The sequence below is a fragment of the Cheilinus undulatus genome, linkage group 12, assembly GCF_018320785.1.
Source record: "Cheilinus undulatus linkage group 12, ASM1832078v1, whole genome shotgun sequence".
Taxonomy (NCBI): Eukaryota; Metazoa; Chordata; class Actinopteri; order Labriformes; family Labridae; genus Cheilinus; species Cheilinus undulatus.
The window spans coordinates 617,210-632,734 of NC_054876.1; the positions used below are offsets into that span (position 1 = coordinate 617,210).

General features: G+C 44.8%; 1 protein-coding gene across 4 annotated transcripts in view; it reads left to right on the forward strand.

Moving 5' to 3' along the window:
• Positions 1–15,525, forward strand: part of cblb (Cbl proto-oncogene B, E3 ubiquitin protein ligase) — a 75,159-nt gene that overhangs the window by 35,972 nt on the left and 23,662 nt on the right. For all 4 annotated transcript variants that reach the window (XM_041801358.1, XM_041801361.1, XM_041801360.1 and 1 more), the window contains exons 11-13: positions 1,596–1,790; positions 7,767–8,141; positions 10,014–10,105. In XM_041801358.1, the coding sequence (XP_041657292.1) occupies positions 1,596–1,790; positions 7,767–8,141; positions 10,014–10,105 (662 nt within the window). The remainder of the gene's footprint in view (positions 1–1,595; positions 1,791–7,766; positions 8,142–10,013; positions 10,106–15,525) is intronic.

A 15,525-nucleotide genomic window follows, 5' to 3' on the forward strand; every position in this document is an offset into this window, starting at 1 on the left:
TCAAACAATTATACGCAAGTATAAACACCATGGGAATGTCCAGCCATCATACCGCTCAGGAAGGAGACGGGTTCTGTGTCCCAGAGATGAACATGCTTTGGTCAGAAAAGTGCATCTCAACCCAAGAACAAAAGCAAAAGACCTTGTGAAGATGCTGGCTGAAGCTTGTAAGAGTGTGTCATTATCAACAGTCAAACGAGTCCTGTACCGACATGGGCTGAAAGGCCACTCTCTCAGGAAGAAGCCATAACTCCAAAAGAAACATAAAAAAGCCAGATTACAGTTTGCAAATGCACACAGGGACAAAGACCTTAATTTCTGGACACATGTTCTGTGGTCTGACGAAACTAAAATTGAACTTTTTGGCCATAATGACCATCGTTACATTTGGAGAAAAAAGGGGGAAGCTTGCAAGCCTGAGAACACTATCCCAAATGTGAAACATGGGGGTGGCAGCATCATGTTGTGGGGTTGTTTTACTGCAGGAGGGACTGGTGCACTTCATAAAATAGTTGGCATCATGAGGAAAGAACATTATGTGGAAATACTGAAGCAACATCTTAAGACATCAGCCAGGAAGTTAAAGCTTGGGCACGAATGGGTTTTCCAAATGGACAGTGACCCTAAGCATACTGCCAAACTGGTTACAGAGTGGCTTAAGGATAACAAAGTCAATGTTTTGGATTGGCCATCACAAAGCCCTGATCTCAATCCCATTGAAAATCTATGGGCAGAGCTGAAAAGGCATGTGCGAGCAAGGCGGCCTACAAACTTGGCTAGTTACACCAGTTCTGCCAGGAGGAATGGGCCAAAATTCCTGCAAACTATTGTGAGTAGCTTGTGGAAGCATATCCAAAACGTTTGACCCAAGTCATACAGTTTAAAGGCAATGCTACCAAATACTAATGAAATGTATGTAAACTTCTGACTCTCAAGAAAATAATAAATAATAACTGTGTAAAAAATGATCTCTCTCATTATTCTGGCATTTAGCAAATAGAAATAATTTTGGTAATCCTAACTGACCAAAAACAGGAAAAGTTTTATCTGATTTAATGTTAGATGGTGAGAAAAAAAGGTTATGTGCCTTTTTATATAGTGTATGTAAACTTCTGGTTTCAACTGTAGCTGGCTTCTTGAGGCAAGTTTCTATGTCTGTTACCATTAGACAGGGTAGAGCCAATAACCAGTTTTTTACATAAGGAAATGTTTGGCCCAACATGTCTGCAGAATGTGAAAACTAAACAGCTGAATGTCTGTTTTTTAAAAAGAATTCCTTTATCAAATTTTTTTGTATAATCAAAGGTCGCTTTTTTTTATTATCTGTTTCAAAACACAAATGCAAGCAAAATGTGATAACCAGGAGAGACTTGGTTTTCTTAATGTTTGCGTGTATAAGTTAATATCTGCAGTTCATACATCGGCAAGAATCCAGTATCACGCAACTCTATTACAAGTGTATTTCCAAATTGTAATTTTTTCTTGATCCATATTCAGAGTTTTATATATGAACCCATATTATGTGTTTTTTATACTGTTTCAGTAAAAACCAGCTGATAATGAATGACTTCAGCAATGATTCTTTTTTCTCTTAGCACTGTGCTGAGCACCAGAACTCCCCCATGGTGTCTCCTAGCTCTTCCCCTGTTAGCCAACACAGAAAAGCTTATGGAGGAGACCAAAGTCACTGTTTGCAGCACCTCAGCCTTCCCCCTGTTCCACCCCGACTAGACCTCATCCAGAAGGGCACCATCTGCTCCCCATCCTCCAGTCCTATTAGTTCCCCAAAGGTAAGGAAAAAAAAAATAGATATAAAAATGAGTTACCTGAGTTTTCCTGCAGGTAAAGTTTGGAAGAGCTTGAGAGGGTCATCAAAAACAGCTGTCTAGAATAGACTAAAACAGTTGAAGGTTAGTGTTACAAAACATACACTGGCCATAGACGGACGGACGGACGGACGGACGGATGGATGGACGGACGGATGGATGGATGGATGGATGGATGGACGGACGGACGGATGGATGGATGGATAGTTTATTGTCATTGCATAGAAAAATATAACATTTCTTTTGGCTGTCTCCTCTTGAGCAAAAAACAGTCTGTCAAGCGGTGGATAGAAATCCGCCGCCTGTCTTCCATCCTGTCTCTGTTATTATCAAGACACAGTCCAAGTGGTGGTTAGAAACCCGCAGCCTTATGTCATCTATCTTGTTGGCGAGGGAGTGGGCATTTGCTATAAAGATGCTCGGTAGTACAGGTTTGTGTGGAGCCGCTCTTTGCATAGCCTGGCTTGTTTGTCCCACTTCCACCTTCTCACTCAACGCCTTCTCTGCCTCCTCCCCACCCATGGTATGAACAAATGCATCATGTTGTTGCCAAAGCAGCACAGAAAAACAATATAACTGTTACAATAACAAGCAATTTTAAAACAACTATATTACAGATAGTATGATAGAAAATAATAAATTCACAAAATCAAATCAAATGGTTGTCCCTCAGGCCATGACAGGTTCTGATGTATTTGGCAGCCTCTGTACAGACGACTCCTTGTTCTCCTAATTTATATGTCAGTTTAACTCCGTCCTTTAGGGAGGAACCCTTTGTTTGACTTCATTAATGAATTCTTCTCTGATGTGTTCATATTTACTGCTGTGCAGCAGGAAGTGTGTTTCTGTTTCTACCTGGTTCTGACACAGTCTGTCCTCTCCAGGTATCCAGGTGTGTCTACCTGTCTCTATGTTCAGATCACTGAGTCTGTACACGGTTAATGTCTTCCTGAGTTTGTCATCAGTCTCTGTGCTTAAATAATCTGCTAGTTTGTTTAGAGCCCAGTAACACTGGAGTTTACTTTGAGTCTTTATTGTGCTTGTCAAATAGTTAAAGTAATTGTGTTTTTCTCTCTCTGTAATCTGATTGGTTGGGATGGTGTCAGGGCAGGCTCTCTGTAATCTTTTTGGATGGGGATTAAAAGTGGAAACTGGCCTAATTCTGCTTTGCACCTTTTGTTGGTGGTGTTTCTGTGGACCCTTTCTGTGGACTCTTACAGATCTCACCTGTCATCATTTAGATTTAATGTCAGTTCTGGTGTAAGTGTAGGGCTTTGTTTTGCTGCTAGTGATGGAGCACTGGGTCGCTGTGTCAGTACACACTGCCACCACGCTACCTAAATAACATTCATTCGTCTCCTAGTCAGTGTTCTGTGGCAGTTACTGGCAGTTGTTATTAGCTTCTAAGCTAGCCAGGAGTTGTAGTTGAGACTGAGGTCTTCCTTTCTATCTTTTTTGTATTTTTCTTGATGGAAATTTTGCGTTCTTTGTCTCAAAGGTGTCCTGGACTATCCATCTTCTTTGTTGTCATAGGTTTAACATATGTTGTCAACTTTTTGTCGAAATTACAAGATAAAAAGTAGTGCTGTTGATTGATTAAAAAAATGTAATCAAGTTAATCACATCACTATCCTGTGATTATTCATGATTAATCACAGCATTAAAAGAATAGTTTAGTGTATTTTTATGTTTTTATATTTTTAAAGGTTGTTGTTGTCAAGTGCTTTATTTCTATTCTTTTAATTCTATGTAGAGCACATTGATGATTCAGTCTGTCACATCTATTGTATATCCCTAAAATATAAACACATATTCACTCTGTATTTATTTTTATTTTTAAGTTTCTCATCAAAATCTACATGTTCCCATTTTTATGTGACATTTGAGGATATCATATCATGAAGAATACAGTGGTCTAATTTACTGAGGTTATCTGAACGCATCATATTTTCCATCTTCAGCTCGTAAAGTTCGCTAATTAACTTCAGTTTTGTCAGTTCCACCGTGGAGTTCTACCCTGGATTAATATTGTTAACTAACAGGACTGTCTGTCAGCTGAAGAAGAAAACCGTCCTGAAGCAGCTGAACAGAGTGGTATTATCATGGCTTGATCCCGTGTTGTTGTAAGCATCTGTGCTAACATTAGCAAAGATGTTTGCTAACATTAGCAAAGATGTGCTTTGCCTGAAGGTGGAACTTCAGACTGGTTGTGCTTCGGTGTAAAGACACTTCATCACTGCAGCATGTACCCACAGTTTTGGTTTTATCTTAACCAACATTCTCCAGCTTTTTAAAAAGAAAATCACCATTAAGCAGACCTGGGTCTGTCTCCTCTCTCATCACTGCTGGCTGTCTGACCCTCTCACCTCTTCACCCCCAGGCACCTAAACATCCGCGCTGGAGGACTACGGGAGCAAGCTGTTGTCAAACTTAGTCATATGTTTAAATTACGTTATTATTTTTTTAACATGTTAAGTTTTCAAGATTAATCACAAGCGTTAACGTGATACAAACTAACAGCCCTTGTAATTTTTATCCCATAATTTCGACTTTTTTACCCCAAAATTATAACTTAGGATTTTTTTTTTTTCAAGAATTGCCTTACTTTTACATTTTTTCCTTTTTTAATTTGGCAGAAATGGGCTTCCATACAGTATGGGTGACCTTGATAAAGATTTATTTTACAAAAATCTTTTCTGTAGCTCATTTACTCTAAAACAAGAACTGAATGTAATATTTCAAAAATATTCAAGGGGTGACTTTGGGTTAAGTAGGCAGGGTAGGTTGTCTCACATTCGGAGGTCATGAGTTTGATCCCTTGCTTCTGCAGTCACACGTCAGTGTGTCCTTCCTGCGTTACTGGTGGTGTGTAAATGAGTATGGATGCATTTGAATGGGATTGCTGATGGACAGTTGTCCATAGAACCCCCTGCCGTCAGTGTATGAATGTGGAAGGTATAGGCAGGTGTGACCTGTGGTGTAAAAGCGCTTTGAGTAGTCAGACGACTAAAAAAGAATCATTTTCCATCACCATTTACCAAAAATGTATACGTAAAGAAGGAAACATAGCAGAACTGACTCATGATAAGCAGGCACTTTCAGTATTTATAGAGAGATCATGTACAGAAATGTTACAAAAATAAAAGTGGGTTGGCTTTCAGTATTTTTGTACTATTATGTGAATCCACACATGCAGGCAAATACAGTACAAGAGTGCTGTGTACTAGTTTGACCCCAGTAATTATGGCGCAAGTCCAAGGGCTTCTGTGTTCTCCACAATTGCTGAGATTTACGATGAAGGTCATGAGTCATCTTCTCCACAGGAAAAAAGCTGCAGTTTGTGTAATCCACATGTTGGAACCTGTGGAGCAGACCAATGCAGCAAGATAAGTCTTAGCTAAACCTTAAGCTCTGCCTCAGCCACCCTATTGATCTCTCTCTCTCTCTCTCTCAAATGAAAATATAATTCATTTAAATGTATATTCAGGTGTTGCAACCCCCCTATTTCCCCAGAACAACAATAACACTAAAGATAAAATAAAGTGTCAAACAGTAAGAAAAATCAGATCCTTAAGAAGCATCATTAATAAATATGTACATAGTAAACTCAGCAACATTATCAAAAGCCACTAAAGGTAACTTCTCAACTCCAGGAAAATCGGTATCATTCAATATGCTATAGATTGAGTTTATTGTTAAGCTGTTGTGTTGGGATTATTATGGATCTACCAATGACCAGCTATACATCAATAGTTAACAAACTGTTTATTGTGCAAAAACTTGATCACTGGAAGTCTCTGACTTGAGTCTTGAGTCTTACTTCAGACAGGACCAAAGACAAATTATCTGATCTTGCTTATCACAGATGAATTATTTTTAAAATTCATCCAGGAACCCTTCCCACTGTGAAAGCTCACAGAATAATTCTCTTTGGTCGAGGCCAGAATTTCTCCCAAACACATCCAATTCGAACTACAATCCAGTTCCCAATCAGAATATTTAAATTCAATTTACTATCAGTAATACTGAACTTAGTAGAGTGCCAATTTCGCCAGCCTTCAGAATTTGGAGAAGTATTATAAATACATAGCATTAACAAAATTGTGTAAAATGCTCAAAAGTATCAAAATTACACTTTGAATTTATCACCAATGGCAAGAGGTTTATTTTCATTTAGCTATTATTGGTTATAGCCAAATTATTAACTGTTCTTTACATCTGGTCAAACTCAGACATGGTATAAGGCAAAAGGTAAATTTTGCACACTTATAAGTCTTTGTTGTATTGAGATCCTGCCGACAACGCCAATTTTATAAGGAAATCTCTATAAATCATTAACAAGTTGGATGAGAAGTCATAGGAGACTCAGATGGCTTAAGCTGAGCTGTTTACTTTGTCTCCGCCAAGGAGAAACAGTGACATTTACACATTAGCTGGGTTTCCATTACAGCAATATTTCTTACATTTTGACTAAGTACAATCGTGCTTTAAGTGTGTTTCCATTGAAGACAGTTTTGGGCTTCAGCCTAGCAATTCTCGTAAAATCTCATCTCCCATGAATCCGCTAACCAGAAGCTGAATTCAAAACCTGCTGCGTGTTGGTACGGTTATGATTACATCTACAGTGGCTGCCTTGATAATTTTGAACAAAGACTAAGGCAACGGATGGTAGTTCAGAGGCAAAGTCCGTATGTATGGTAAAAGCCATGTATAAGGGTACAAGTTAACCTGGCATGCCAGATGGATTTGTTTCACACATCTATCTGGTAAACCACTCATACACAGCATTTGGGAAAGGGCAGAGCCTTTGAAAATAAAACTCAGAGGGTGATTGGATGACCGGTCTGTCTGTCACATCTTTACAGGCCAATCAGAGCAACAAAACACATGACGTAGCCACTTCCAAGTTGCGCCCCTATCCATTAGAGCTGCATAACGCGAACCATGGCGACTGTAGACATGTCAGTATACAACTTTTGTCGTTTTTGAAAAGAAAACAACTCATTGCTGTTCTTCGTTCTTCTTTTAACAAAGAAATTTGGTCAATTTCTGATAAAACTGGTGCTTTAGCAGCATCCATGCTAATCTCTTCCACCATAATTGCACTGGCCCCTTGTTGCTGCTTGCTTACGTCACAACTCCGCCACGCCCAAGAAACAAGAAACGGGCGAATCCATCTGCTTTGCAAGGTTAGGTATAACTATAATGTGAAGAAAAGTCTCGTCCCCTCTTCTGTCCACATGTACTGCGCCATGTTGTCTTGAAGTGAACTGGTCATGTGACACTGTACATCATGTCCTGTGATTTGTAAATGAGGAAAAAGGGTTTTTTATTGCACTTTTGGGATATACTTCTGTATTAAAACGTCTGAAAAACCTCCTCATGAGAGCGTAAAAACTGTTTAGTGATATTTGAGAGGTTTTTCAAAATTCAGTTGTTTCCATTACTAATTTTTTATCACGCTATTTAGATTTTACACATTTCTAAGGTTTAGGTTCAACCTTAACCTTGCTCATAACTCAAAATATGATCCTGTAGACTCCACTGATGGATGTGATGCGTTAACATGTACTGGAGCCAGACTGTCTCTAAGTTTCACAGATACACTAGCTGTGAGGAAACAACCCTGACTATAGGAGCAAACAGCATTTTATCTAACTCAAGAGTGTGAGTTTAGACTATCAGCCCAGGAGGAGAGGAGAGAGTCTCCTCTCCTGACAGTACATCTTGACCTGGGCCTTGAAGTAGAATGTTTGATGTATTAAAAATGCCAGGAATACTGAAAACTTCTACAACAAGTACAGACTTTTTGGGGAACTTACTGGTACTGATATCACGGTGATGTTACCATGCATCCCTGCTAACAAACTAGTTAAATACAGCAGTTTGAATTTGTTAGACTGTCAATGGTGATGACACTGCATCTCTCTGTCTCTCTAGTCTTCACCGAGCATGTCCAGAAAGCAGGACAAGCCTTTGCCAGCACCACCGCCTCCCCAGAGGGACCCCCCACCTCTACCTCCACCTGAACGGCCTCCCCCCATCCCCCTGGAGTCACGCCACTCTTGGCTCCCCAGTTCTTCCTCTGTGTCCTCCTCTACCAGTTTGCTGGCAGGTTCCCAGATCCCCCCTCAGCCCTTTAACCCAAGGGACGGCCCTTTTTCAGATGACCCCAACTCTGGATATGAGCATCGTCTCCAACTAGGACCCACTGTCCCCCCTCACCTGAATGGAAGACCGCTCAGTTGTCCACCTGCAGAATTTCGGAGGTTACCCGACAGAGGGGACAGGGCAAGAAACTCAGACAGCTCCAAGGTAGGGTAAAGATTTCTGTTCAAACATTTCAGGGGGAAAGATTAAAACAAGTTTTTTTCTTTAATAACTGAAAGCAGGATTGTGGAAATTTTGCTACATCTTTCATTCAATCTCAAAAGAAAAAGTTCAATGACTTCCTTTGCCTTGTGATATTTTCCCCTTATGATTCTACATTAAATATTTTTACAGAAATCAGATGAATTGCAAATAAATTTGGCACAGATCATTATGTTCCTGTTTAGGACTGAAGGCCTTTTAACAATAAGCCTGTGTTCTTTTCTGAGATGGCTGCATGTCATAAAAGATAAATACAATTTCCTGGTGTGCTAATCACCAGAAACTTTCCATCATGTTTTTTTGGAAAAGGATTGATTTTTGCATTTTCTATGCATTCTGCAAGATCATTTAATGAACGATTGTCCTCTTATACAGCGCTGCAGCTCCTTTCTCTCTCATGTAATGTCACTTTAAACACAGTGATTTTGCTTTTTTCTCTCCACCCATGCAGTTACACTTATTTAAGTCAGTAAACTTGCAGCCATGTTTGCACATACTCTATACTGCCAAAATTATTGACTCACTCATCCTAATAATGTAAATCAGGTGTTCCAATCACTTCCATGTCCACAGGTGTATAAAATCATCACCTAGGCATGCAGACTGTTTCTACAAACATTTGTGAAAGAATGGCTCGCTCTCAGGAGCTCAGTGAATTCCAGCGTGGTACTGTGATAGGATGCCACCTGTGCAACAAGTCCAGTGGTGAAATTTCCTGGCTCCTAAATATTCCACAGTCAACTGTCAGTGGTATTATAACAAAGTGGAAGCCATTGGGAACGACAGCAACTCAGCCACCAAGTGGTAGGCCACGTAAAATGACGTGTTCTCTGGAGTGATGAATTGCGCTTCTCCATCTGGCAATCTGATGGATGAGTCTGGGTTTGGCGGTTTCCGGGAGAACGGTACTTGTCTGACTGCATTGTGCCAAGTGTAAAGTTTGGTGGAGGGGGGATTATGGTGTGGGCTTGTTTTCCAGGTGCTGGGCTTGGTCCCTTAGTTCCAGTGAAAGGAACTCTGAATGCTTCAGCATACCAGGAGATTTTGGACAATTCCATGCTCCCAACTTTGTGGGAACAGTTTGGGGATGGCCCCTTCCTGTTCCAACATGACTGTGCACCAGAGCACAAAGCAAGGTCCATAAAGACATGGAGGAGAGAGTTTGGTGTGGATCAACTTGACTGGCCTGCACAGAGTCCTGACCTCAACCCCACAGAACACCTTTGGGATGAATTAGAGCGGAGACTGAGAGCCAGGCCTTCTCGTCCAACATCAGTGTGTGACCTCACAAATGCTCTTCTGGACGAATGGTCGAAAATTCCCATAAACACACTCCTAAACCTTGTGGAAAGCCTTCCCAGAAGAGCTGAAGCTGTTATAGCTGCAGAGGGTGGACCGACGTCATATTAAACCCAATGGATTAAGAATGGGATGTCACTGAAGTTCATATGAGAGTCAAGGCAGGTGAGCCAATACTTTTGGCAGTATAGTGTATGTGGGTATGTTGGTTTCAAATAAGATGTGGTCGGTTGCATGTAGACCGCCTAAATGTCTCTGCTGAAGTCTATTACAGTTCACATTCATGCTTTTCAGAGGGTGGTGTTAGAAAGATGTGGAGAGAAATTTCTAACCAACGTTAGCCTTTTAGACACACAGGGAAGCACGCTTTAGTATGCTGATGTATTCAAATAAAGTTATTATGAGTCAGAGGGCTGACAGACAAATATGAACATAAAGTAAAATAATGAAGGAATTGACAGTAAAATATTTGGTCTTATTATTTGTTGATTGTTGTTTTCCTTCTCTTGTGTTCAGCCCTCCTTAAATGGTGTTCAAGTCAACGATGAGTCTGACATCTGTCCCACACAAGAAGCAACGATGGCATCCACAGTCGGCAGTAGCCAAAAGTAACAATACACACACACACACGCACACTCTGTTCATATACATGTGTAGCACAGGCTTACATGCTTCCATCAATGAATGAAATCACCCCCCATGTACAGATGCATCACATTAACTTAAATTATCATCAAAAAGTTTATTTATTTCAGTAATTCAGTTCAAAAAGCTAAACTCATATATTCTATAGATTTATTACACACAGACTGATATATTTCAGGGGTTATTTCTTTTAATTTTGATGTTATGGCTTACAGCTAATAAAACCCCCAAAGTCAGTGTCTCAGAAAATTAGAATATTGTGAAAAGTTCAATATTGTAAAGTCATGGAGTCACACCCTAATCAGCTAATGAAGTCCAAACACCTGCAAAGGTTTCCTGAGATTTTAAATGGTCTCTCAGTCTGGGTCAGTAGGCTACACAATCATGGGGAAGACTGCAGACTGGACAGATGTCCAGAAGACAGTCACTGACATCCTCCACAAGGAGAGTAAGCCACAAAAGGTCATTGCTAAAGAAGCTGGTTGTTCACAGACTGCTATATTCAAGCATATTAATGGAAAGATAAATGGAAGGAAAAATGTGGTGAAAAGGAGCAGAAGCAACAGCACATTCAAGAATTTGGAGTGGACTGAGGCTTGAGTCAGTGCTTCAAGAGCCACCACGCACAGACGGATCCAGGACATGGACTACAACTGTCCCAGTCCTGGTGTCAAGCCACTCCTGAACCAGAGACCACATCAGAGGCATCCTACCTGGGCGAAAGACAAAAATAACTCTTAAAATTTGTATAAAAAATACATTTTACATACAGATTAATTTTTTTTCTCTGCACATCTCCTCTGTATTTAAAGGGAAAGGTAAGTTTACCATGAGTACAAGTGAGGTGTAGTTCTTCATGAGTGAAACCTGTTAGTCTGTGTATTTAGTCCTCATCTAGCATGAAAGTTCTGTCAAAATACTGTTTTACTCTTAAATATGAACTTAATTTCCTGACCATCCTTGTTTTTTTTCAGCCTAAAGGTTAGTGGTGTGGACAAAATCTGATATGGATCTGTTCACTGATCTTGACATCAGCGGTCCAAGTGCATCAGTCCGCGAAGCCCTGGCTGGGTAAAAATGTGGCACGAACTGGTCTTTGGACCGGTTTTAACATTAGAAATCATTTAATTGGGGTTCTCTTGTTTGTTCTCATAGTCCGTTCAGCCATGCTCTGGCTCAGCGTCTGCTTTTACCTTTAAACGAGAGAGCCATTCGCTGTAGATTCTCGCTAGGTAGCTGGATGTTTTTCACCCGTCGTCGCCTAAACGTCTTTCAGTTACAGTTCTGCACCTCAGGAAAAACTGGCCATAGACTGGATCTCTGCTAGCCTCAGTTTGGCCTTCCACCTGCTACAGTCTGTGTCTCTGCTAGCCTCAGCTTGACCTTCCACCTGCTACAGCCTGGATCTCTGCTAGCCTCAGCCTGGCCTTCCACCTGCTACAGCCTGGATCTCTGCTAGCCTCAGCCTGGCCTTCCACCTTCTACAGTCTGGATCTCTGCTAGCCTCAGCCTGGCCTTCCACCTTCTTCAGTCTGGATCTCTGCTAGCCTCAGCCTGGCCTTCCACCTGCTACAGTCTGGATCTCTGCTAGCCTCAGCTTGACCTTCCACCTTCTACAGTCTGGATCTCTGATAGCCCCAGCCTGGTCTCATCTGCTATAGTCTGGATCTCTGCTAGCCTCAGCCTGGCCTTCCACCTTCTACAGTCTGGATCTCTGCTAGCCTCAGCCTGGCCTTCCACCTGCTACAGTCTGGATCTCTGCCAGCCTCAGCCTGGCCTTCCACCTGCTACAGTCTGGATCTCTGCTAGCCCCAGCCTGGCCTTCCACCTGCTACAGTCTGGATCTCTGCTAGCCTCAGCCTGGCCTTCCACCTGCTACAGTCTGGATCTCTGCTAGCCTCAGCCTGGCCTTCCACCTGCTACAGCCTGGATCTCTGCTAGCCTCAGCCTGGCCTTCCACCTTCTACAGTCTGGATCTCTGCTAGCCTCAGCCTGGCCTTCCACCTTCTACAGTCTGGATCTCTGCTAGCCTCAGCCTGGCCTTCCACCTTCTACAGTCTGGATCTCTGCTAGCCCCAGCCTTGCCTTCCACCTTCTACAGTCTGGATCTCTGCTAGCCTCAGCCTGGCCTTCCACCTTCTACAGTCTGGATCTCTGCTAGCCTCAGCCTGGCCTTCCACCTTCTACAGTCTGGATCTCTGCTAGCCTCAGCTTGACCTTCCACCTGCTACAGTCTGGATCTCTGATAGCCCCAGCCTGGTCTCATCTGCTATAGTCTGGATCTCTGCTAGCCTCAGCCTGGCCTTCCACCTGCTACAGTCTGGATCTCTGCTAGCCTCAGCCTGGCCTTCCACCTTCTACAGTCTGGATCTCTGCTAGCCTCAGCCTGGCCTTTCACCTGCTACAGTCTGGATCTCTGCTAGCCTCAGCCTGGCCTTCCACCTGCTACAGTCTGGATCTCTGATAGCCCCAGCCTGGCCTTCCACCTGCTACAGTCTGGATCTCTGCTAGCCTCAGCCTGGCCTTCCACCTTCTACAGTCTGGATCTCTGCTAGCCTCAGCCTGGCCTTCCACCTGCTACAGCCTGGATCTCTGCTAGCCTCAGCCTGGCCTTCCACCTTCTACAGTCTGGATCGCTGCTAGCCCCAGCCTGGCCTTCCACCTTCTACAGTCTGGATCTCTGCTAGCCCCAGCCTGGCCTTCCACCTTCTACAGTCTGGATCTCTGCTAGCCTCAGCCTGGCCTTCCACCTGCTACAGTCTGGATCTCTGCTAGCCTCAGCTTGACCTTCCACCTGCTACAGTCTGGATCTCTGATAGCCCCAGCCTGGTCTCATCTGCTATAGTCTGGATCTCTGCTAGCCTCAGCCTGGCCTTCCACCTTCTACAGTCTGGATCTCTGCTAGCCTCAGCCTGGCCTTCCACCTTCTACAGTCTGGATCTCTGCTAGCCTCAGCCTGGCCTTCCACCTGCTACAGTCTGGATCTCTGCTAGCCACAGCTTGACCTTCCACCTGCTACAGTCTGGATCTCTGATGGCCCCAGCCTGGTCTCATCTGCTATAGTCTGGATCTCTGCTAGCTTCAGCCTGGCCTTCCACCTGCTACAGTCTGGATCTCTGCTAGCCTCAGCCTGGCCTTCCACCTTCTACAGTCTGGATCTCTGCTAGCCTCAGCCTGGCCTTCCACCTGCTACAGTCTGGATCTCTGCTAGCCGCAGCTTGACCTTCCACCTGCTACAGTCTGGATCTCTGATGGCCCCAGCCTGGTCTCATCTGCTATAGTCTGGATCTCTGCTAGCTTCAGCCTGGCCTTCCACCTGCTACAGTCTGGATCTCTGCTAGCCTCAGCCTGGCCTTCCACCTGCTACAGTCTGGATCTCTGCTAGCCTCAGCCTGGCCTTCCACCTGCTACAGTCTGGATCTCTGCTAGCCTCAGCCTGGCCTTCCACCTTCTACAGTCTGGATCTCTGCTAGCCCCAGCCTGGCCTTCCACCTTCTACAGTCTGGATCTCTGCTAGCCTCAGCCTGGCCTTCCACCTGCTACAGTCTGTGTTTCTGCTAGCCTCAGCCTGGCCTTCCACCTGCTACAGTCTGTCTCTCTGCTAGCCTCAGCTTGACCTTCCACCTGCTACAGCCTGGATCTCTGCTAGCCTCAGCCTGGCCTTCCACCTTCTACAGTCTGGATCTCTGCTAGCCTCAGCCTTGCCTTCCACCTGCTACAGTCTGGATCTCTGCTAGCCCCAGCCTGGCCTTCCACCTTCTACAGTCTGGATCTCTGCTAGCCTCAGCCTGGCCTTCCACCTGCTACAGTCTGGATCTCTGCTAGCCTCAGCTTGACCTTCCACCTGCTACAGTCTGGATCTCTGATAGCCCCAGCCTGGGCTCATCTGCTATAGTCTGGATCTCTGCTAGCCTCAGCCTGGCCTTCCACCTGCTACAGCCTGGATCTCTGCTAGCCTCAGCCTGGCCTTCCACCTTCTACACTCTGGATCTCTGCTAGCCTCAGCCTGGCCTTCCACCTGCTACAGTCTGGATCTCTGCTAGCCTCAGCCTGGCCTTCCACCTGCTACAGTCTGGATCTCTGCTAGCCTCAGCCTGGCCTTCCACCTTCTACAGTCTGGATCTCTGCTCACCTCAGCCTGGCCTTCCACCTTCTACAGTCTGGATCTCTGCTAGCCCCAGCCTGGCCTTCCACCTTCTACAGTCTGGATCTCTGCTAGCCTCAGCCTGGCCTTCCACCTTCTACAGTCTGGATCTCTGATAGCCCCAGCCTGGCCTTCCACCTTCTACATTCTGGATCTCTGCTAGCCCCAGCCTGGCCTTCCACCTTCTACAGTCTGGATCTCTGCTAGCCTCAGCCTGGCCTTCCACCTGCTACAGTCTGGATCTCTGCTAGCCTCAGCCTGGCCTTCCACCTGCTACAGTCTGGATCTCTGCTAGCCTCAGCCTGGCCTTCCACCTGCTACAGTCTGGATCTCTGCTAGCCTCAGCCTGGCCTTCCACCTGCTACAGCCTGGATCTCTGCTAGCCTCAGCCTGGCCTTCCACCTTCTACAGTCTGGATCTCTGCTAGCCTCAGCCTGGCCTTCCACCTGCTACAGTCTGGATCTCTGCTAGCCGCAGCTTGACTTCCACCTGCTACAGTCTGGATCTCTGATAGCCCCAGCCTGGTCTCATCTGCTATAGTCTGGATCTCTGCTAGCTTCAGCCTGGCCTTCCACCTGCTACAGTCTGGATCTCTGCTAGCCTCAGCCTGGCCTTCCACCTGCTACAGTCTGGATCTCTGCTAGCCTCAGCCTGGCCTTCCACCTGCTACAGTCTGGATCTCTGCTAGCCTCAGCCTGGCCTTCCACCTGCTACAGTCTGGATCTCTGCTAGCCTCAGCCTGGCCTTCCACCTGCTACAGCCTGGATCTCTGCTAGCCCCAGCCTGGCCTTCCACCTTCTACAGTCTGGATCTCTGCTAGCCTCAGCCTGGCCTTCCACCTGCTACAGTCTGGATCTCTGCTAGCCGCAGCTTGACTTCCACCTGCTACAGTCTGGATCTCTGATAGCCCCAGCCTGGTCTCATCTGCTATAGTCTGGATCTCTGCTAGCTTCAGCCTGGCCTTCCACCTGCTACAGTCTGGATCTCTGCTAGCCTCAGCCTGGCCTTCCACCTGCTACAGTCTGGATCTCTGCTAGCCTCAGCCTGGCCTTCCACCTGCTACAGTCTGGATCTCTGCTAGCCTCAGCCTGGCCTTCCACCTGCTACAGCCTGGATCTCTACAGTCTGGATCTCTGCTAGCCCCAGCCTGGCCTTCCACCTTCTACAGTCTGGATCTCTGCTAGCCCCAGCCTGGCCTTCCACCTTCTACAGTCTGGATCTCTGCTAGCCCCAGCCTGG